The sequence below is a fragment of the Cygnus atratus genome, chromosome 13 (genome assembly GCF_013377495.2).
Source record: "Cygnus atratus isolate AKBS03 ecotype Queensland, Australia chromosome 13, CAtr_DNAZoo_HiC_assembly, whole genome shotgun sequence".
Taxonomy (NCBI): Eukaryota; Metazoa; Chordata; class Aves; order Anseriformes; family Anatidae; genus Cygnus; species Cygnus atratus.
Window position 1 is genome coordinate 20,534,775 of NC_066374.1, and position 21,827 is coordinate 20,556,601.

At 60.7% G+C, this 21,827-nt stretch overlaps 2 protein-coding genes across 3 annotated transcripts in view; one reads left to right on the top strand and one right to left on the bottom strand.

The window, feature by feature from the left end:
- Positions 1 to 713: 713 nt before the first annotated feature.
- Positions 714 to 15,646, top strand: LOC118245410 (relaxin receptor 1-like). The gene is made up of 18 exons (XM_035541603.1): positions 714 to 762; positions 5,121 to 5,264; positions 5,675 to 5,764; positions 5,853 to 5,958; positions 6,409 to 6,480; positions 6,815 to 6,886; positions 7,291 to 7,362; positions 8,322 to 8,393; positions 9,861 to 9,935; positions 10,032 to 10,103; positions 11,825 to 11,896; positions 12,087 to 12,158; positions 12,370 to 12,441; positions 12,530 to 12,601; positions 13,829 to 14,058; positions 14,353 to 14,763; positions 14,964 to 15,179; positions 15,459 to 15,646. Exons 1-18 carry the CDS (start codon positions 714 to 716, stop codon positions 15,644 to 15,646), a joined length of 2,157 nt encoding a protein of 718 aa, XP_035397496.1.
- A 416-nt stretch (positions 15,647 to 16,062) lies between these two features.
- STARD8 (StAR related lipid transfer domain containing 8) overlaps positions 16,063 to 21,827 on the bottom strand; it is a 43,427-nt gene continuing 37,662 nt past the window's right edge. For both annotated transcript variants that reach the window (XM_035541931.2, XM_035541930.2), the window contains exons 6-14: positions 20,992 to 21,165; positions 20,373 to 20,532; positions 19,905 to 20,103; positions 19,595 to 19,805; positions 19,375 to 19,489; positions 18,904 to 19,119; positions 18,315 to 18,532; positions 18,058 to 18,234; positions 16,063 to 17,828 (exon numbers count right to left, since the gene is read on the bottom strand). In XM_035541931.2, coding sequence (XP_035397824.1) covers positions 17,711 to 17,828; positions 18,058 to 18,234; positions 18,315 to 18,532; positions 18,904 to 19,119; positions 19,375 to 19,489; positions 19,595 to 19,805; positions 19,905 to 20,103; positions 20,373 to 20,532; positions 20,992 to 21,165 — 1,588 coding nt within the window. In that variant the 3' untranslated portion in view covers positions 16,063 to 17,710. The remainder of the gene's footprint in view (positions 17,829 to 18,057; positions 18,235 to 18,314; positions 18,533 to 18,903; positions 19,120 to 19,374; positions 19,490 to 19,594; positions 19,806 to 19,904; positions 20,104 to 20,372; positions 20,533 to 20,991; positions 21,166 to 21,827) is intronic.

The following is a 21,827-nucleotide window of genomic DNA, read 5'->3' on the forward strand; positions in this document are numbered from 1 at the left end:
GTGGGGTCCCCGATGGACGCCCTTCCCACCTCCCAGGCAGTGCCGTGGGGCACGGGGCTGTCCTGCCCCCACCGGAGCACCCATCCTGCCACCGGACAGGGCTGGGCACCAGCACGGGCTGCAAACCCAGCAGGGGACCCCGTCGGGGAGGGAGCAGCCCCCTCAGCCCCCTCAGCCTCCTCCTCTCTCCCCAGGCTGGCCCCGGGCTGCCTTGGGGCTCGCACCCCGTGTTGGGTGCCCCAGGCGGGGGCACAGCTCGGCTCCAGGCTGCCCCAGGGCCGGGGAGCACGGGCCGAGGGCTGCGGCCCCCCCCCGGCAAGGACCGTGTCCGTTCCTCTCGCTGCTTCCCTCCTCATGAGCGTCCTCTCGCTGCCTTCTGTTGGCCAGAGAACGGCGTCAGGCTGCAAAGAGCTGCAGATGCGCTCGGGCTGCTCGTGCACCCTGCCTCCCCCTGCACCCTGCGCCCTGCACCCTGCGCCCTGCGCCCAGCCTCCCGGGACGCGGGGGTCAGCACAGCTGACGCCTTGCCAGCAGTGAGGACGTGCAGCGTCCCCAGTGCCGGCGCCCACGAGCCTGGGAGCCGTGGGTGCTGCTGTGTGCTCGCAGGAGAGGATCGAGGATCGGCAGCGTCCCCGTCCCCTCGCCTCCTCCTCCCTGCCTCCGGCAGCCCAGCAGCGCTCAACCTGCCGCCCGCAGCACCGGGACAAGCTGGGATGAAGCTGCTCCTGCTCATCCTGCCGCCACTCTTCTGTGCCGTTACGAGTAAGTGGGTGTCCCCGCAGGTCAGTCAGAGCTGGGGGGGTGGTGGCAGGCCGCCCGGCTGAGCTCTTGGCGAGGGGTTCACAGGGAATTTTGTGCTGGGATTTGATACATGTCCTGGCACACGGCGCAGTGGTGCTCGCTGCCCCAGAACACCGTGCTGCTTGGAGAAAAATTGCTGGTGCCCGAGGAGAGCTTTCTGCAGACCTGCTAACGCTGCTCTCCGGACTTTGCTGCTGCCTCCGAGCCCACTGATAATCACAGGTCGTGGCTCTGCCTTTTAGTCAGGGGCAGGGAAAGGCAGCACCGGAGCGGCGTGGGAGCAGATGCAGCACCAGGGCTGTGGTCTGAAAGGGGAGGGGGGGGTGGCAAACCAGATGCAAATTAAAAACTTTGTGCTGGAAGCTGGGAGGTGTATGACAAAAAGCCAGGAGTTCTGAGGTGCTTCTGTTTGAGTCTGATTTGCTGTGCTTTGCTTTTGCCAGTGTCAATGCAAGCTGCTCCTTCCCTGCTGGCCCCGGGGGGGTGCTAAGCCCCTCTCCCCAGCCAAGCAGGTAATTATTGGCATCGCCCCTAAGGTCCTCTGCTTCGGGTGCAGCACAAGCTGGGTGTGCTCCTGCTGGGTGTAGGGAGGGGTCTGCAGCCCTGGGCAGACCCTGCGGCACGGACAGAGAGCTGGGGCACTAAAAGGGAGTGGGACGGGAGGTGTGCTGCCCTCAGGCCATGTCCTAAACTCTGCTGGCAGAAATTGGCTGGCAAAAACTATGTGTGGGTTTATTTGCAGGCAGAGGTAATGTGGACACAAGGCATGCTCTGCTGCGTGTGCTGGTTTCTGGAGAGTTCACTTTCTGGAGATGCGTTTGTTGAACTGGCTGGGGAAATGGAGCCCGTGTGCAGGGGAAGCAGATCTGCTTCGGTCTGCTCTGATCTGGGTTTGAAAGGAGATGGCTCTCCGGTGGAAAGCCTCCAACAGACCAGACCTCGCTGCTCTCATTTCGTGCCGCCCTCACACTCCCTCTGAAGCCCAGCAAAAGCTGCGAGAAGGTCCCCGTGATGCGGCCGCAGGCTTAGGACAGGGCCTTGGGGTCTGCGGGGGGGACCGAGCCCGGGGCCAGGTTTGGGGCCGGGGCCAGGTCCCCCAGCAGCAGCGCTCCCTGCTCCCCAGCTCCGCGTTTATTTCGGTCACGGCTATTTTATGGGCGATGCGTGGGCTTCGTTTACAATCCTGGGTGGCCCTCACGAAAACTCAGCAGATGCCAGACTTAATCCCAGCTAAATCTGGCCACTTCCTCTCGCTGCTGGCTGCTTCCCAGCCGGGCAGAGCCGGGCAGGCGGCGGGCACGGGCTGTGCTGCAGGGCTCGGAGGGGTTGGTTTGTGCTGCGGGATGCGCAGCCCCCCAACGGCCTCAGCGTTCTGCCTTACCTGAGGACCCACTTTTCCTCTGGCTTCTATTTATTTATATATTTATTTCACTTTCTTTCCCACCCCGCATTGTTTCCCCGCCGGCTGCCCCCAGCCCCAGGGGGGTTGATGCAGAACCAGGTCCTGGGGCTGGGGGCTTGGCTGGGACCCTGCGACTTGGGCTCATTTCCAGAGAAATTGCATCTGCCTCTGCTTATGTATATAAATATATATATGTATAAACTCTCCCCTCTCGGTATTTACATAGCTCCATATGCAGACAGGCTCTCTGCAATGGGGACCTTGAGGCCCTGGAAAGGTTCCCATTACCTTCTGCGGGTCCTACATAAATTCAGACCAAGAAAACAGCCAGAAACTTGCGTGATGGAGCAGCAAGCAGCAGAGGACCTCCCTGGATGTCCAGAAATGGAACCAAGACAGGAAAACATCCATCAGTAGGGCCTTGAGCTCAGGGCTCAGGAGTCAGATCGGTTTCCATCTGCAGAGCCTGGCAAGGATAAGGGAGATGCTTTCCCCTGCGGGGCTGCAGCAGAACAAGAATCAGGGGTCTTGCACCGTCCCTCTCCCTCCTGCTTTGCATTTTTCTTACTCTTTCATCACCCCAAATGCTCTCCTAAGGAGACAAGTTTTCCTTACAAGTTTATGAGGAAGCATCAGGCCGGTTAGGGGGGAGGTGAAATGCTCACCTCTCCGTGGGGACGGTCATCCTTGTCCCTTTGTCTGCCACTTGCCCTCTCTCTACAGGAGGAGATTGTATTTGTCTTCATCTTCACCTACATAAGGCACCTATCACCGTGCGGATAAGCACCCTCTGGAGCCACTCGGATGGCAGGGTGGCCATCGCACCAAGCACAACATTTTGCCCATGCTTTCCACATGCAGGACGCTGCGAGGAGACATGGCTGCGGCACTGCTGGGGTGCTGCGAGAAAAAGTAACAGCCCTCCCGGTCTGTCGTTTTGACACAACTGCCATTTTGGTTAGCTTTTCGTGCATACTTTTATCATTGGGTGTGATCTGCCAGCATGGGGTAAATAAATAAAACTCTTTTATTGAAGCATTAACATTCGACAGATCCGCTAGAAACAAACTTGGGGTCGTGGGTGCAGACTGGGAAGGGAAGGGCTGCGGCCCTCCCCCAGCTCTGCTGATCTTTTTGCCACGGTTTCATCTTGCTTGTGCTGTGTTATCAGCAGAAAATAGATGGGTTTGCTCCCAGCTACAGGAACAGATGATCACGCATAAACAAATTTTCAGTGATAACATTTTTGCAACATTTAATACAAGATGCGTTTTTTAAAGTTTCGGGCAGACGGTGATTCCATCTGACATTCGTTATGCGTTGCAACGCTCTGCAGTAGAACCGTGGGTTTAGACGTGCCTAACACAGAAGTATAGCCACAAGCATTTATAAAAACCTAAAATTACTTCTCAGTTTGCAAAAAGACTAGTCAAAGGAGGCACTTCCAAAACAGCAGTCTCCAGTGTGCTCTACAAAAAAAAAAAAAAAAAAAGAGAGAGAGAGAGAATGAAGGAATTTCGGCAAAAGATGCTGAATTTTAGAAAATGCTGGATGAATTTACACAGACTGCTCTGCCCATTAGGGGTGCCTGGTGGCAATCTCAGCAGAGGCAGAGGCACGGCACCGCTGTGCCCAGCCCCGCTCAGAGCCGCACAGCGCACGGCCCGTGGCGAGACCGGCCCCAGCGGCTCTCTGTGCCTTCTCCAGATTTCTCCGTCTCTCAGATCCATTCCCCGTCACTCTGCATTGCTCTCCGGCCGCAGCCCAGGCCTCCTTTGTCTCGTATGGCAGACATTTGGGAAGAGACAGGCAGCCGGCAGGGGTGCTTTCAGCCACTTCCAGTCTGCTTTCAATTGCTGTGCCACACGCAGGCATTTCTGGGCAGGAAGGACTCCGTGTCTCCGAGAAAAGAAACGGTTTGCAACGTGCAATCAGATCAGCACAGCCAGCAATGCAAATCGACGTGCAGAAGCTGGGGGAGAGAGGGAGAGGAGGTGCCCTGGGGCCGGTGCTGAGCTGTCTGCCTGCTGCACGGCTGCAGCTGGGACGCGGCTGTCCCCATCTCCTGCTTGGGTCCAGGTGTAAATGGGGCTGGTGAGGGGTGCCAGGATGTGTGCTCAGAGCAGAAGTTCAGCCTGGGGAGTCCAAAGGCATCGCTGGCACCGCCAGCTCAGCCACAGGCTGCTTTCACCACAGCTGCCGGTGCCGTGCCCGTGCCAACCTCGGCCCTGCCCGCCCCGGTGCCGTGCCGGGGCACCAGCCCCAAAACCACCCGTCTGCCACGGGCAGGCACGTGGATGTGTGATGCTCTGAGTCACATCCACCTCCACGTCACACCACAGTGCTGCTGATGGGATGGCTAATGAGGTGTGTGTGCGAGAGAGCAAAGTGCTTTTAATTCCAGCACGCCCCATTAGCCAGTAATAGGCTGGCAGCTGAAGAAAATCTTGAGCGACAAGCCGGGCCCCTCCACGCAGCCCTAGTCCCTCCTGGTGCTGACTGCTGCCACTTCCCCAGGCCTGATCAAAGCGGCGTGTGGAAACATTTAGCTGGATCTGAGGCATGCCTCTGCCACGGATAATCGCAGGGTATTAATGAACGGGGCCCTGAGCTGGGGATCGGGATGGCTCTGACAGAAAGGGCCGGGCAGAAGGGGAGCCCGAGCTGCCAGGACAGCCTCACACCCTGCGATGGAGCTGGGATGGGGCAGCTGGGCTTTAACCTGTTATGAGAATATCTGCCTGCATCTGCTGTGGGTGTTGGGGGATGCCCCACAGAGGCCAGAGCCCTTTGTGGGGTGCTGGTGGTGGAGGGCTCACGGGTGGCAGGGGACAGCATGGGCACAAAGCAGGACATGGCCCCAGGAGCTCAGGTGCTGCCCAAGGGGAGCGCTGAGCACCTCCTCTTCCTTTGGCAGAACCGCTTGTGACGCACCCCAGGGACAGGCATGCATGTCCCCTGGGGCAGTTTCCCTGCGGCAACCTCTCCGTGTGCCTGCCCCAGGCCCTGCACTGCAACGGGGTGGACGACTGCGACAACGGAGCCGATGAGGAGAACTGCGGTAATTAGCGAGTCCCTAGGAAGGGGGGATGCCCTCGGTGGGAATAACCCCCTGGACCTGGGAATGCCAGGATCCAGGACCCTGAGGGCATTAGGGCACAGCTGGGTCCATCCCCGGGAGCAGCGGCAGTGGGGGGAGCCCTGGGCCTGCTTCTTTATCCAGCTGCTTCCCGGCTCTGGCACGCGTAATCCACCCAGGCACCGTGGCCACGCGTGCCCCATGTAGAAGATCATCCGGGTCCTGGTTTCATCCGTCCCCGCACCCTGTCCCGATGTTGCCGGCTTTTTGCTCTGCCCAGATGCCAGCTCAGGCACCAGGAAGGCCGCTCAGGCCGGGCATCCCGAGCTGCCGGGTGGAGGGGATGGTGCCGGGCCCCTTCCCCGTGCCCTAACGGCGCTCCCCGCCCGCAGTGGACAACACCGGCTGGCTGTGGGTCCTGGGCGACAAGCTGGCCACGCACAGCAGCGGCACGGCAGTGGAAGATGAGGCAGACCCCTGCTGTAAGCCACCTGTTTGGGGTGCGGGCATCCCCCCCTTGCTGTGTGGCCCCTTTGCCCCCTCAGCACACCCCCCTCTGCTTGCCCGCAGCGCTGGAGCTGTTCCCGGAGCGGTGCCGGTGCTGGGGCCAGGCAGTAGACTGCACTGCGCAGGACCTCAGCGCTGTGCCCTGGGTCTCCCCCAACGTGACGAGGCTGTGAGTAGCGGTGGGACATGTTCTTCCCCTTTCCCCCAAGGGAACCCGTGGCCCCCCAGGGCCAGCAGCCCCCTGTCACAGGGATTTGTCTGCCTGCAGCACCCCCAGACCGCACGGAGCTGGGAGAGGCGGCTGCTGGCTGCTCTGTGCTGCTGCTAGGCTGGAGGTTGGCAAGCCCCAGCTGCTTGTCACACACACAAAGTAAGGGCTAGGAGGGGAAGGAGAGCCTGAAAAAACTCATCCATGGCAAATAATTCTTGCAGATTGGGAGAGCAATTAGCGGTGTTGTGTTAACGAACAGCAGCTGCCTTGCATCTCATTTGTATTGCACAGGAGAAGGAGGGCCTTGGCTACCCCATCCTCCTGTGATAAAGGTTCTCTGGCCTCAGAATTTGGTTTCTTTATTTATTTTCCTCCCTCCCTCCTTCCCTCTTCCTGTTTTCCTGTTAGGGACCTGAAGAAAAATAAAATCCACTCTCTGCTGGACAATCAGTTCACCAGGTACAGGAGGCTGAAGAAGCTGTGAGTATCACCCCTCTGTACCCTGCTGCACCAAACGGGGCGAGCAGCGGCCGTGCGGGTCGGCAGCAGCAGGGGCAGCACAGGGAACAGGAGCGTGCACGTGTCAGGGTGGCTTTGCTCAGGGCTGTGCTGTGGCTCCGTGTTAGCCCAGGCACTTCTCAGCCTTTCTTCGTCTCCACCACTTGGTCTCTGTGCTCGAGGCTGCCCAGCCCTGGAGCTGGAGGAGTAATGACGCCGTCGGTCCCTCCGTGCAAGCCCTGTAATGCTTTTCCAGGCTGAGACCCCTAGAAAGTGTTTCTTTTCCAATCTGTTTCTCTGTTCCATTTTTTAATAGATTTTTGCAAAACAACAAGATCTGTATGATCTCACCCAAAGCGTTCGCTGGACTTTCTCAGCTCAAAATGTTGTAAGTAAGAGTTCCTGCGTTATGAGGCCCTGGGGAGGAAATCCGTGGGACGGAGGCTGGCCTCTGCTCCGCTTGGCACGCGAGGCTCGCAGCACAGCCGGCTCCAGTCCGGCTCTTGGAGTACTTGCTCCTGCAAGAATCAGTACCAAGCCTGCTTTAAACTGGAGTAGGTGGGTAAATGTGGGGCAGGGCAGAGGCACCAGCACATCCCACACATCACTCCCTTCCCCTCCCCGTGTTTGCCTGCCTGATCCAGGGCCCCTAATCAGAGATGTGAAGGGAGAGGAGCCGTGGATACTGACAGTGGGGGGCACACAGGCTCCTTGGGAGGAGCAGCTTTAGCAAAACCTGGGTGAATTAGCAGCGGTACCAGAAGGAAAATGATCTTCTCTGTTCATCTGTAGGTTCCTCAGCCACAACAAGATCTCCCAGCTGAAGCCCCGGGTTTTTGAGGACCTGCAGCACCTCGAGTGGCTGTGAGTGCCCCCTCTGGTTCTGACCCCGATGCGTGATCCTGGTGCGTCGTGACACCAGTTCCTCGTGGGGCGGTTAATGAGGCCGGGTCTCATCCACGATCTCATTACGGATGTCAGATGGAGCGGGGACGGTGGCCTCACGGCTCCGTGGTGGGATGCAATCGCTTGCTGGAGGCTCACAGGGGGCCGCAGGGCGCAGAGCGAGGCTGGCTGCGGGGGCACCCACAGCACCTGGGCCAGCTCCAGAGCAATGCACGAGAGCCTCCCAGTGCGCTAGTGAACATGGAGGTTTGCAGCCCCAGCCCCTCAAAAAGTGTGCCCAAACCAAAAGTGCAGCTAATGTCCGCCCCTCCTGCTTATTCTCGAAGGCCCTGTTTGACCATGTGCTTTTACACATCTTTTTACATAGAAAAATCCCTAAAGGCTGCTCTACAAGGTGATTCCCCTCCCGAGTGCACAGGGACGGCCCAGCCACCAGGGCAGGCCTGCTCCCCGTCAGGTTTCCCCTTATTTGCCATGGGACCAGCTCAGTTATTCCTTAAATCAAAGAGGGAAAACAGAATGATGAACGACTCACGGAGGGTGGTCTGTGGCGCAAACAAGCCAAAGGACTTTTGAGAAGCCAAGCACGGCCCTGAATTCCCTGGATGGCTTTTAATTTATCGTTATTTCACAGCAGAGGAGAGGAAAAATCCAACAGACCCTGACTGTGAAGGATTCCAGACTCTGCAGCTGGATCCGATGCTTCAGCCGGGGCAGGATTCACAGGGGAGCAGGATGGGATGCGGGGGGCTGCCCCCACCCAGGGGTGGCACCTGGGGGACCTGCAGGGCAGAAGGGACAGAGCCAGCTCCCCGGGCACAGCGTGGTGCTCGGCGTGCTCCTGGTGCCGGCAGCCTCCCGCTGCCTTCCTTGCCATCGGTGGGTGCCCCATCTCATTCCTCCTCCTCCTCCCGCAGGATGCTGGACAACAACAGGATCGCCAGGATTGCCCCCGCCGCTTTTGTGGGGCTGAAGTCCCTCTACTTTCTGTAAGTCCTCCTGCTCCCTTTCTCCAGGCTCCGCTTCTGAGCCCCTTCCTTGGGGCTAAGTCAAGGGTGCTGTGGCTTCCTCACCTTCCCCAGGGTGCGAGGGATAACTCTGCAGGGCACATGCCTGCCCTGCTGCAATTTCCAGCAGCTGGTTGAGGACGCCACGTTCAGCAGGGTATTGTGCTGCCCTGAAGTATTGCCCCTTGTGCTAGCTGTTTGAGCACCAGGTTGAGATAAGGGCTGTTCGTTAGGTCCAGCCGCTTCCAAGAGGGAAGTACAGGATAACTGACTGGCTTTGGCCACCATACGAGTAATTTTGCAATCACTCTAACATGATTTTAATACCTTCTCCACCTCCACAGTCCACAGTGCAGATCAGAAACTCTGGCAGCAGCTTGGAGTCAGAGTAAGGGGAGAAGTTTTGGCTGTTAGACTGGAAAAAACACGTGTGTGAGCACACACACGTATATACACTCACATATATCTGACCATGCTTCAAGCTGTATTCCCTGAGCTTGCACCTGCAAGGGCAGAGCTGCAGCCGCAGCTGCTGGTATGGGCTCGCACCATCACTGCTGGCATTGGTTGCAAAAGCTTCAAAATTGGGTGTGCGGTACTGAAGTAACTTGCGGGGCTGGGGCTGGGCAGCCACCGGGGCTGGTGGGGGCCCTGGTTGGGGATTTGGGGCCGTGAGGTGGCTGGAGGACGGACAGCGAGTGCTGAGGGAGGTGAGGATGAACAGAGATATGGGGCTGTGAAGGAGCTGGTGCGGGGACCCCGGTGTTGTGCTGCTCGGGGGGGCACCCAGCATCCAGGCGCCCGTCCCTGCTGTCCCCAGAGAGGGCCGTGGGGCAGTGCTCCCCCCGGGCTGTGTTCCCACGTTGCGGGCAGGGGAGCCGCTCTCCTCGGTGACGTAGCTTGTTTATCCTGCTGCTTTTTTTAACAAATCGAGCTAATAAACTGCGGTCACAAGAAGCGCACTAAGGAGCGCTGCGCACGCAGGCATGTGCAAAAGTGGCTGAGAAAAATGCCAGAGGGAATTCGTGCTATAAATCTGCCTTCGCTGCCTGTCACTCCCGGGTCACTCTGGTTCCATGCACCGTTCTCCTTGGGCCATGCCCCTCAGCTCCCTAGCAAGGCTGTCCCACAGCCGCTAAGTACGACCCACATCATTACTGTCATATCCCAAAGAAGGCGAGTGAAGCTCTGCACCACGGGTAAGGTGCGTGCACCAGCCCTTTGCCCTGGGCAGCGGTGGCTGACCCACTGCTGGCCCCGCAGCCGGGGTGTGGGGAGCTGGTGCAGCCAGCGGGGTGCTGGAGGTGCCGCCAGCCCTGAGCTCGCCCCGGGTACTGCTGTGAGCAGCAGCCCTGAGGGGAGGCCAGGCACGAGCAGAAAGCCCTCAGGGTGCATCCTGTGCAGGGGTCCGGCGCTGTGACCCTGTTTGTCTCCGTTCCCTCCCCGCAGGTACATGCTGAACAACTCCCTGGCTAAAATACCCAACACCTCCCTGTGTGCGGAGATGCCGAAGCTGAGCTGGCTGTGAGTACCTGGCCTTGGGCAGCCGGGTCCGGGGCAGGCACTGCTCCCTGGGGGCATCCCAATGGGGAGGAAGCCACACAATCGCCTTTCCTGCAGGGATCTGGAAGGGAACAGGATCCGGGCGGTGCATGGGGCCGTGTTCCAGGAGTGCCGCGAGCTCACCGTGCTGTGAGTACCCCACGGCCCTGCCTGCCCGGGGACGCCCCTTGGTGGGGTGGGGGCAGGTGGGGCTCGGCTCGGACTCCTTTTCCCTCTGCTCTGGGCTAGGCAAGGGGCTGCGTTTCACGTGAATGGTTTCGCTCTGTATCTGTATTGCTGTCGGCTTCATGAATTTTATATCTGCTCTGTAGGGACTTGATGGGGCACCCCAGGGCCTTGTCCAGCTTTGGGTCCGGAGGGTAGTTCCCCCGTCAGCAGCAGCCTGGGGCTGCCGGAACCGAGCAGGGTCAGAGGCAGGGCACAGCACAGAAAAAGCTTCCCATGGTGTGCAAGCAACGAGGCTCACGGCCAGCCCAAAGCCTTCCTCTGGCATCCAAATCCCCTAAAAATATCTCTGAGGAGCGCCATAAACTTTGTGAGCTGGCTCTGTGTGTCAAACCCTGAGCGGCTCTGCTTACCGCCCCCCTGCCTGGGGCCTGTTCCTGCGCTGCTGCACGGCTGGGGCTGGGCTGTGCTCCAGGCCCTCATGCAGGTGCCTTCCTGGGGCTGACAGGGGAAAAGAATTCACCTTGGTAATGCCCAGGCCTCTCCCAGGGGTGTTGCCGTGTGTGATGGCCGTATGTCTCCCAGAGAGATAGATACGGCCCCTGGAGAGCTGAGCTCAGGCCAGGGAAGTTTAGCACTGCGCACACCCATGGGCCGCCCGATGGCCGTGGGTGGTGGTGGCAGCAGGAGCGAGATGGGCGCCCCAGCATCCTGCCAGGGGATCACCAGCAGTCATCGGAGCCACCCCACATCACTTCTCCCGTGGGAGCTGCCAGCAGCCCCAGCGAGGTGGGTGAGCTGCTGCCCCACGGCTCCCTCCGTCCTCCCAAAACCAACCCCCTTCGGCTTTGATCAGCCGCGTGTTTCCCAGGGCTGTTGTGGCACTGCCATGGAAACCCAAGTGAGGGCAAAGACAGACGGTGTAAACACACCCTGCCGGTGACACCGGCCCCAGAGACAGCTCGGCGAGGAGGGGCCGCAGACGCAGAGGGGCTCGTGCTGGGCTCTGCAGGACAAGCCGTCCCGGCCGGACTCCCCCATGTCTGTGCTGTGCGCTGTGGTGCTCCCGGCCACCGCGGTGCAGACGCACGCCTTGCTCCATGTTCGATCCCACAGACAATGCGGCAGCAGAGCCAAAGTGAGAGCAGCCAGAAACTGGACTGAGGGGCTGTGCCCTGGAGCAAGCGATTTAATTTTTTTATCCTCTGGAAGGACGAGGGCCTTTGTCTGCAGACATTTCCCAACGCTGCAGCGCAGTGGGCTGCCTCAGTTGGTGGCAGGGCTCAGCAGAGCCCAGCTGTGCTTCCATCTTAGCGCACCACTCCAGGCTTTCACTTCTCGTCCTCAGTTTTTAATTCTGAGCCCTTCAGCCAGCTCTGGTCACCTTCTGTTTTTCTGGTGGGCCCTTCTCTAAGGACTTGGGTGAGGTGGGGCCTTGCCCCAGAGAGCTGGGCTCTGGCCCAGGCCCTGCCCCACAGCAGCGGAGCGCTGGGTGAGCACGGGCTGGAGGTGGCGGCTGGGGCAGGGGGCACTGGGGAGGGACTCCATGGAGCCAGGGGCACCCCATGGATGTGCCCCAAGCAGAGCACCCTGAGTGCTCCCAGCCAGCCCAGAGGCTGGGTGATGCCCGCAGAGGGTGCACGAGGCTCCGTTGCATCCACGCTCTCCTCTTCCTCCTCGCTCAGGGTCCTGCGCAGGAACAAGATCAGGTGGATCCAAGGCGGGACGTTTTCCAGGCTGAACAGGCTGGTGGAGCTGTAAGTGTTCGCCCATCGTGTTCCCTGAGCCTGCTGCTGCAGGCTGGGGGCGCCTTGCTCAGGACCCGCTGTGTGGGGGCTGCGTGTGCCCCCTGCCCACCCTGTGCGGCTCGGTGGTGCTGGCACAGCGGGCACAGAGCCTGCGGGCAGGTGGCCTCACGCCTTCTCAAACACCGCTCTGCTCTGCCAGAGACCTGTCCCGCAACGGGCTAGATGAGCTCCCGGCATCGCTGTTCAACGGCCTGGCCGACCTGCAGCAGCTGTGAGTACCGGAGCACCCTGCCACCGCGGGGAGGGGGCGGCCAGCACCCGGCCCCTGCAAGGCACTGTGCAATTCTGCTCTGCATCTGTGTGCCCATCCTGGGGATGGGGAGTGCTGGGGAGAAGCCAGAAAAGCCCCCCCTCTGTCCTGACTTACAGCTCCTGTGATAGCTTCCAGGTAGGAAAACTATCAAAGCTTTCCTTCTTTTCAGGAATATTTCCTACAACCCCTTGAACGAGATCTTCCCCGGGTGGTTTGAGAGCCTGCCCCAGCTGCGGTCCCTGTGAGTCCCACAGCATCCACAGCCCTGCAGCAGCACCGAGGCCAGCCCGGCAGCTCCCAGCCTCCCCTGCCCTGCTTTCGTCTTGCAGGAGCTTGGAAGGGCTGGAGATCCCCAACATCCACAACCTGACCTTCCGCAGGCTGGCCAACCTCTCCCACATGTGAGTGGAGGGGACGACACCAGCTCACTCCTTGCACTGAGCGGGCGGCTTCAGCCCCCGCAAGCTCCCGCGCACGCTGTGCCTGCACCTCCCCGTGCAGGACCCTCTGCCGGAGCAGTGGGGGCATTTATCCCACACCAAATTGCGGAGGTGCCCCCCAGTGCACGTGCATCAAGGAACGATGCACGCTTCTGAGTGTGCGTTGCACGGGTGGTGCGGGAGGGGTGGGCTCTGTCGGGTGAGGTGTGAACGGGCCCCGCGCCGAGTGCCCCCTTAGAGGTGCTTTGCCTGGGCCCAAGGTAACGGCCTAAGGACTGCAGAGACGTGCAGGAAGGCTGGGCAGGCACCGCACACGTGGTGGAAATACAGCCGAGGAGCCAGCTGTGAGTGCTGGGGCTGTGCTTTGGAAGGATAAAAAAAAAATAATTATCTCCAGATGCACATTTTAGAGTACCTGTAATGAAAGACAACTGTACATCTTCCTTTCTGTAATTGGTCTGTTTGGCCTGTAAATACGGTACATTTTCTACCTGACTTGCTAATAAGCAATCATTTTCTCCCCTTTTATCTATAATTAAGCAGAAACGAGCCTTGCATTGCAGTTTTGTAGTCATTTTCTAATGTGGAGTTTTACTAAGCTTGTATGGGATTGCTTTTTTAAGGCTTGAAAGGATTAATCTGAAATAATATGCAGGGGAAAAATCTGAATCCCTGTTAATGGAAGTTGAGAGACTTGAACAAGGGAATGATTTTTAAATGTTTGTGAGAACCGGGGCTCGGAGGAAAACACTCCGCTCTCTATTTATTAGCTGACGGTGACAGATATAAGCGCGGCTGTGTGGCACTCGATCCAGGAAAGCATTGGGGTGCCTCCTGCCTGTTTTGCAAAGGATTTGGGCTGTTGCTTATTCGGTGTCCAAAACAAACTGCAGACACTGTGCAAACCGCACCCCCCCGTTCAGCTCTATTCCTCTCTGCATGTTCTTCCCCTGTCCCGGGTGCTGCTGCAGAGGGCTGCGTGCCGGCCTCCCGGGTCCTCCTGTCCTGTTGTCCTCCTGTCCCTGGTCAGTGACAGCTCCAAGGCTCGCGGCTAGTGATTTGAGGGTCTGGCTGGCCCTGCTCCATGCAGACAGGGAAAAGCACCACGGGGGGCTGGAGGAGGTGGATGTTGCAGCAGCAGGGCCGTGCACGCCGGCCCGGTGGCAGCCAGCCCCTTCCTCCCAGCAGCTACTTCAAGAAGTTCCAGTACTGCAGCTCCGCGCCCCACGTGCGCAGCTGCAAGCCCAACACCGACGGCATCTCCTCCTTCGAGCACCTCCTGGCCAACATCATCCTGCGCGTCTTCGTCTGGGTCATCGCCTGCGTCACCTGCCTCGGCAACCTCTTCGTCATCTGCATGCGCTCCCTCATCGCCACGGAGAACAGCCAGCACGCCATGGCCATCAAGTCCCTGTGCTGTGAGCTGGGAGCGGTGGGGAGGGCACGGGGGGGCCTCTCCAGCTCACACCACCCCAAACCAGCACGGCCGGGGCCCATTGCTGCCCGCCTTTCTTTTCATGCCGATGTCAGGAGTGCTCCTGGCATGTCTCGGCTCCTGCCCATGCTTATAGGTACCGCGGCACCGTCTGGCAGCTCTTCTAACACATGCAGACGCAACAGCTCTGCGGTGGCTTCATGACCCCGGTGTCACTGGAGGGGGCTACAGCTGCCCGCTGGAGCTTTTCTCTCACCGTGCCTTGCCTCCGCCCCAGGTGCAGACGGCCTGATGGGCATCTACCTCTTTGTCATCGGCGCCTTCGACCTCAAGTACTCGGGCGAATACAACAAGCACGCGCAGGGCTGGATGGCCAGCCTGCAGTGCCAGCTGGTGGGCAGCCTGGCCATGCTGTCCTCCGAGGTGTCCGTCCTGCTGCTGACCTACATGACCCTGGAGAAGTACTTCTCCATCGTTTTCCCGTTCAGCCACCGCAGAGCCGGCAGGAAGCAGACCGTCTCGGTGCTGGCCGTCATCTGGCTCCTGGGCTTCTCCCTCAGCCTCGTCCCCCTGTGGTGTAAGGAGTCCTTCGGCAACTACTACGGCAGGAACGGGGTTTGCTTCCCGCTGCAGTCCGACCTGGGCGAGCGGCCCAGCGCCAGGGGCTACTCCACCACCATCTACCTGGGTGAGGCCACCGGGATGGGGACGGGGATGGAGCGGGGCAGGACGGGCTTCCAGCGGCAGCGGGGTGGCTCAGCGCGCCCAGGTTTGGGGCGAGCCGAGGCTGCGGAGCTGCCTCTGCCCCCTCTAGTGGGGAAGTGGGAACGGTCCTGCTGCGCCACAGACCCAGCCGAGGTGCTCGGAGAGAAACCTCTTCCTCTCCAGGCTTGAACCTTGCGGCTTTCATCACCATCGTCGTCGCTTACACCGGCATGTTCTACTCCATCCACATCACCGCGTCCAGGACAGCCGAGAGGAGCGTCTGCTCCCGGGAAGTCGCCATCGCAAAGCGCTTCTTCTTCATCGTCATCACCGATGCTCTCTGCTGGATACCCATCTTCCTCCTCAAGCTGCTCTCCCTGCTGCAGGTGGAAATACCAGGTGAAGGACCCGGCCGGGCACACCGCCGTCGGCCCAGGGCCCCTGGGTGGGGGCTCCTCGGTGCGGGTGCTGCCAAGGTTGGGTGTCTGAGTGCAGGGGGTGAGTGTCGCCCATCCCGGGGTGGACCCTGGCCCCCTGCAGCTCCCCACAGAGCTGCCGTTGTGAGCCCCCCCACGGCCATGAGCCTGGAAATGGGCTTGCCCCACTTTGTGGCATGGGTGGGTTCCCCCAGGCAGGGCCCTGGCCGCCTAACGCCATGTCCTCGTCGGTGGAACGCAGGCACCATCACCTCCTGGGTGGTCATCTTCATCCTGCCCATCAACAGCGCCCTCAACCCCATCCTCTACACCATCACCACCGCCCCCTTCCAGGAGCAGCTGAAGGGCTGTCTGCAGGCCAAGCAGGCGGAGCTGCACGAGTCCCAGAGGAGCTCCGTGCTGGCAGCGCCGCAGGCCAGCACCGTCTGACGCTGCCTGGCGGCACGAGGATGCCCCAGGAGTGGCGCATCTCCCCTACCAGATCTTCCCCTGCGGCAGGCAGGGGCCGTGCCACGAAGGGCACAAGCGCCTCGAGTTCAGCCGCTTGCTGCCACCGCGGTGCTCAGGTGGGTCTGGGGGCTTGGGGGGCAGTGGGTGCCCCCAGGCAGCCCCTGCTGCCCAACCCCAGGGGGGGCTCAGCTCCTGCCGCCCGATTCACAGCTGCTCTCAGGTTACTTTTTTGGCCTGATTCTGCCAAAATGTTGGATGTGCGGCCTGATGGCTCCAGCCACCACATAAAAGCATTGTCCAGCCCCACGATGTCGCTGGGCTGGGGAATCGGCCAGCAGCACCCTCCCACCACCAGGGGTTCTCCACCAGCCAGCAGGTATCGTTAGTACTTTATTAATTACACGGATGGGAAGAGCAGCCCCGATCCAAGTCAAACAGTCTGTTGCAGTTGCATATGATACAAAACAAGGAACAGTCCCTTAAATACAAAATACATGTCTTTTAAGTGAACATCACCTGGTGCTGAGCTCTACCGCCTGAGTTATATATTAATATTCCAACTGTACAAGTATTTATAGGTAGAAAAAAAAAGAAACATTTAAAAAAATATTAGGAGAAAAATCACTCCCTCAGAAAAGTTAGTTATAGTTTTTATATATATATAAAATATATATATATATATATATATATATATATATATATATATATATATATATAAAAAAAACACAGAATACAGGCTGGGTTGTTTTTTCACCAAGAGACAGACACCATTTGTTACGGCAAAACTGGCATGGGGAATTGCTCCCACACGTGGGTCGTGTTGCCTTCCAGTTGGAACGACGTCGAGTAACTTGGGTCCCTGCCTACAAGGAGAAACCAGGTCAGTTCCGAGTGCTGGCAGCAACGTCGGACGGCTTCTCAGGGTGGAGGAAAGGAAGGGTGCGAGGTGGGAGCTGAGGGAGTGCTGGGGACAGGGGACAGAGGCAGCTCCGCACCCGGCAGGGGCACCAGCTCTGCTCCTGTGGTTGCCCAAAGCCAGGGTCTCAGCCCCACCAGGGCCGGGCACGTCCCTTGTCCCCACCGTGCCTCCTCGGAGCACTCCCCCCGTCACCAGCTTCTTGGTGGCTGCTCTGGGTTCCCAGCCCTGTCCTGCCCCCTCCGGCTGAGCGGTACAACAGGTCCGAGGGACGGCGCTTGGCTTGGAACGACATCCATCCAGCCCCTACTGAAACCTAGCGCACAGGGGCGTCTTTTAGCTGAGCAAGGCAGCTAACAAGGCGCTGGACTGGAGAGCTTTCTCCTTCATCTCCTATGAAATTGAGCAGCAGAGGTGATAGCAATGGCTTCCTTCTGCCACTCAGCGATGGCCGTCACTAACTGGCTCGATAGATATCCACCCACAGTTCCCTCCTCCGATAACAGCACCCTTCAGCAGACTCCCACCCTGACCCCCTGCCTGTTCCCCCGCCGGGTGCCAACCCACGCACGCTCCCCCCTCGCCGCCCCCCCGTCACTTCCCGACACAGCGCCGTGACCTACGGACGTGGCCCCGTCCTCCCTGCTCTCGTCTCCCCCTCCTGCCTCCTGCTTCGCCCCACACCTCCACCACCGTGCCCGGGCCTGGGGGAGCTGAGCCCCACGGGGCTCACATGGGGGGCCCAGCTCACCCTGGGCCTGCTGCCTTCCTAGTGGGGGTCACCCCCAGGCCCCCTCTCCTTCCCGTGAATGAGCAGCACCTTGCTCGCCCATCCCACCCGCAGACAACCTGTGGGGCAGGGCTTCGCCTCTCCGCGCTGGGGAAAGGGCGGCAGGGGTGGAGGCAAAGAGCCCCGCAGCCGGAGGACAGAAGGCCCCGTGCACAGCTGCGGCAGCCCGTGGCTCTCCAGAGGGGGGGCCTGGCCCAGGTTAAAAGGAAGCTTATAAATATGTGCCTGAGGGTGCCCCCGTGCAGCTGGATGCCAGCTCCGCGCTCCCCTCCGCCTGCCCCAGCCCAATTGACTGGCGAGTCCGCGGTCCGACAGGACAGAGCAGCTTCCCGGCTCCTCAGATCTTGGTCTCGGGGCCGTTGGGGCTCAGTGCTGGGAAGGAATCTCGGATCCTCGCCAGCTCCATGGCGCAGAGGTGCCCGAAGACCTTGTTGTACCACTCCGGAGACCGGCCCCTGGGAAGGGAGCAAGGCAGAGCGAGGGGTGAGCGGCAGGGCAGGCCCCCGGCCCGCACCAGCGAGCAGCACCTCCCTTCTTGCTCAGCACAGCTCCAGCTGCCATGGGTTAGGAGATGAGGAACAAGCACTACGCAGCAGCAAAAGGCACATGCCCCCCCCCGCCCCTCACTGCGGTGCACAGCAAAACGCAGGAGCAGCTGGCCGAGGTACCAGGGGTGTCCCATACCTGAGGTCAGCCCTGCAGATGTGCGTCACCTTGGAGCGGCCCATGCCGCTGGGCTCGATGAGGTACTGGGACGTCAGCACCACGGCTTTGACGCCGCCTTCCGCCTGCAGCTTGTCGTGTTCCACCGAGATGGAGATGAGCAGGCAGGCTCCCCGCGGCAGGTCCGTGCGCCAGCGCCTGCCGACAGAGCGCCCGCTCAGCTGGGGGAGCCCGGGGCCAGAACAAATCCCTCGGGCTCGGGTCCCCCCTGCCCTCACCTGAGCACCACGGAGTCCCTGCGCGGGTGGGGTGCCATGCTGTCCGTCACGTAGTGATAAACCTCCATGTCCTTGTCCAGGGCCTCCACCACTTTGCTCTGCAGCAGGTCCTCGTCCCAGAGGTGACGCTCCCGGAGCACCCGGTGCAGCACCATCGAGGGAGGGGCCTCAACATCCGTGGAGACCTTCCACAAGCGCAGAGGGTGCCCGTCCCCAACCTGCCAGGGCCGAGCAGAAGGGTCAGGCGGCTGTCCTGGGAGCCCTGAGAGGCTTTACTGAGGGGTCTCACCCCCGTGGAGCAGCACTATCACAGCTGCTGGCTAGGGGGAGCATGGGATGGGATGGGATGGCACGGGATGGGATGGCAGAGCTCCTCTGGCTGGTGGAGAGGGGCTAACGATGATGCAGTGGGCTCTGGCCAAGAACTGTCCCCCTCTCCAGATGGGGAAGGCAGTGCTGATTGCCTCCTTGCAGAAGGGAAGGAGTGCCAAGGGCTGGGCAGGTGCCTGTAGGACCCATGGCTCACAGCGGTCACTCTGCACCCATTTTCCCACATGACCCCAGACGCCCCGTGTGCGGTGGCACTTACCTTTTTGCAGGAGAGTTCCGTGTTCAGGGGTCCTGGGGTGCTCAGCCACCCCTTGAATTTCTCCGATGACTCTTTGAGCAGGTTCTGGACACTCTGCTCAAAGTAGGAGTGTAAATCCTTGCTTTCCCCTTGGCACACAAAGTCAGCCAGGGGATGGGGGTAAGCATCTGCTGCCATGTAGGAGCTGCTCAGCTGGAGCAGAATGTCATGGGAGACCTAAAAGCAAGAGCACACAGGTCTTCAGAGTCCCGGCAGCAACTCCTCATTGAACAAAGGAGGGGGGAAGGATGGACACAGCCTCCTTGGGCAGACATCCTGCAGCCTGTGAGCCGTCCAACCACGAGCAGGGCTTCGCTGGCCCCTCCGAGAGGCTGGGGCTGCCCGAGTGGTGGCACTGCCCTGCTGGAGGCCGGGTGCCCTCCGCGAGCCCCCAGCGGGCAGCGCCAGGCCGGACACACTGCAGCCACCCACCTGGAAGAGCTTCTTGCAGTCGGTGATCATGTGGGAGAGCCCCTGCGTCGCGGCCATGTTCTCGTTCAGGTCCTTCTGGTCGGGCTTCCCCACGGTGCCCCTCCTGTGCATGGCCCTGCGGGACGGCACGCGGCGCTGGGAGCGGTGCTGACGCCTGGCGCCCGCCCCCCCGGCCCCGGCCCCACACCGCACAGCAGGGCAGCGGGAGCGGCGCCCTCACCTCGGCGAGGTGCTCTCCTTCTTGGACACGTTGAGGTGGAAGATGGAGGGGGCCAGGCACACGGCCAGGTTTCCGGCGGTCATCTGGTTCTCCTCGGCGGAGGCGATGTCGCTCAGGAAGTAGAGCAGGGTCTGCAGCACCTCGCGGTTCTCATCCGGCATCAGGATGATGGCAGCCTGCACCGCCTGCAGCCGCTGCTCCTTCGACACGACTGGGGGCAACGCCTGCGGTCAGCGTCTGTCCCCGAGGGCCACCCCAGCCCTGCGCTGACAGCCCCAAGGCCAGGGCCCCCCGCCCGCGCCCTCCTTACACTGGTAGATCTGCAGGAAGGTGTCGGTCAGCTTGCTGGTGAAGATGGGCTCCGGCAGGTCCCGGAAATATTGCTTCAGCAGGTCGGCCACGTCGTACGCCGACTGCCCCTTGTAGTTGACGTTGTCGGGGCTGGTCTCGTTCATGTGCCGGAGCGCCTGGATGCGGGACTTCACCCCCGATTTCCGGAAAATGCCGACCTGAGGGGAAGAGGGAGCCACGCTGGGACGCGAGGCAAGGCTGGCCCTGCCCCGTGCCTGGCCGCCCCGCAACCAGAGGCGAGCCCGGCTGACAGACAGCCGAGGAGACACCGACAGATGTGAAGTTCCCGCAGACCACCTCGCCCTCCCCCTTTGTCACAGCCAAGCGCTGCACGAGGTGACCCCTCGAAGCTGGCTTTTCCCCCAACCACAGCGCTACAAAAACTACAGCCCAGCAGCACCCCGAGGCGCGGGGCCAGCGGCGTCACCTGGTCCAGGCACTGGCTGCGGAGGTAGCGCATCGCCTGCTGGATGCTCTGCGGCAGCGGCTGCCCCGTCCTCTGCACATTGATGATGGGCGGCACCCCGAACACTGCCTTGTCCCTGTAGTCGGGGACTTTACTCCGCTTCATGAACTTGGGCACAGTCCTGCAGGGTGGGACAGACAGACGGTCAGGGCAGCGACCAGCTGCCTCGGCAGCGCAGGGGGCAGCGGGACACCGGGTGAGACGCACCCAGGGCGCAGGGATGCTTCTGCCGTGCTCTGAATATAAGCAAGGAAGTTCTGAACAGAAGCCACAACATCTTTTATTAAGCCAACATGATTTAATATTTGGCTTAGACAGAAAACCATCGTCTCACTCTTACACGGCCGTAATGTTTTCCATGCTCCCCAGGTGCCTGCAGCCCTCCTCCACGCAGGCAGTGCCGGCAGCCCCGGCCGCAGCCCCCCAGTCCTGCTTGCCAGCATGCCCAGAGCCACGCAGAGCAGTAAGAGCTTGGCTGCAGTTTCTTCCCCTCCCTCTCCATCACCTTCACACACGGAGCCCACCACCCCGCTGCACCGCCCCTGGGGCCCCCATCCCGGCCCCCTCCCCGCCAGCTCACCACGTCCAGGCTTGCTTGTGGGGCACGGAGTACTTCTCCATGATGGCCGTGAGCCGGAGCAGGGAGCACTTCTGGAGCAGGTTGAGCTGGGCAGAGGACTGGCGGTTGATCTCCAGCGAGGCAGAGTTCAGGCTGGGCCGGTGGGAGTTCTGGAAGCTGTGCCAGCGCAGCTTTCTGCAGGGAAGGAGGGCGTTGCAGAGCCTTTCTGTGGCACCCGCTGCTTTGGGGACGGTGTGGGCGCACCAGTGACCAGGCTAAGCCAAACACCAGCCCCGGGGCCACAGGTGCTGCTTCCTACCCCTCGCAAACCCAGCATGAGAAGGTGCCAGAGCACAGGGACACAAAGAGGGAGAAACTTTCTGTTGCCTTAGAGTACTGCTCGTGCTGCCAGGCAGCCTTGCCCCAGCCAGCATCCTCCCCTCTGCACCCCAGCAGAGCTGTGGGGCTGTGCAGGCTCAGCCTGTGCCCACACCCAAGGGCCGTGCTGGGCTGCAGCCCCTCTGGGGGGCTGCAGGGAGGGCAGGGGCTCAGGGACACACAGGACCACCACGCAGAGCAATGCCTCGGCCAAGCGGACACCTCCAACACCCACTTTCTAAACAGCCAAAGACACTGCAACAAGGCAGTGCCCAAAACTAACACCTTTCTCTAGCCTGTGCTGCTCTGGGAAGGCTCCTGCCCGGCGTCTCCGGTGCATCCCTGAGCCCAGCAGGGCAGGAGGGACACTTCCAGCCGGTGGAAGTACCCACCCCCCTGTACCCATCCATGCCCTGCCCGCAGGCACACCCCCCTCCAGCATCGGCCTAGCGGGGCTGAAAATCCACAGAACTCCACAA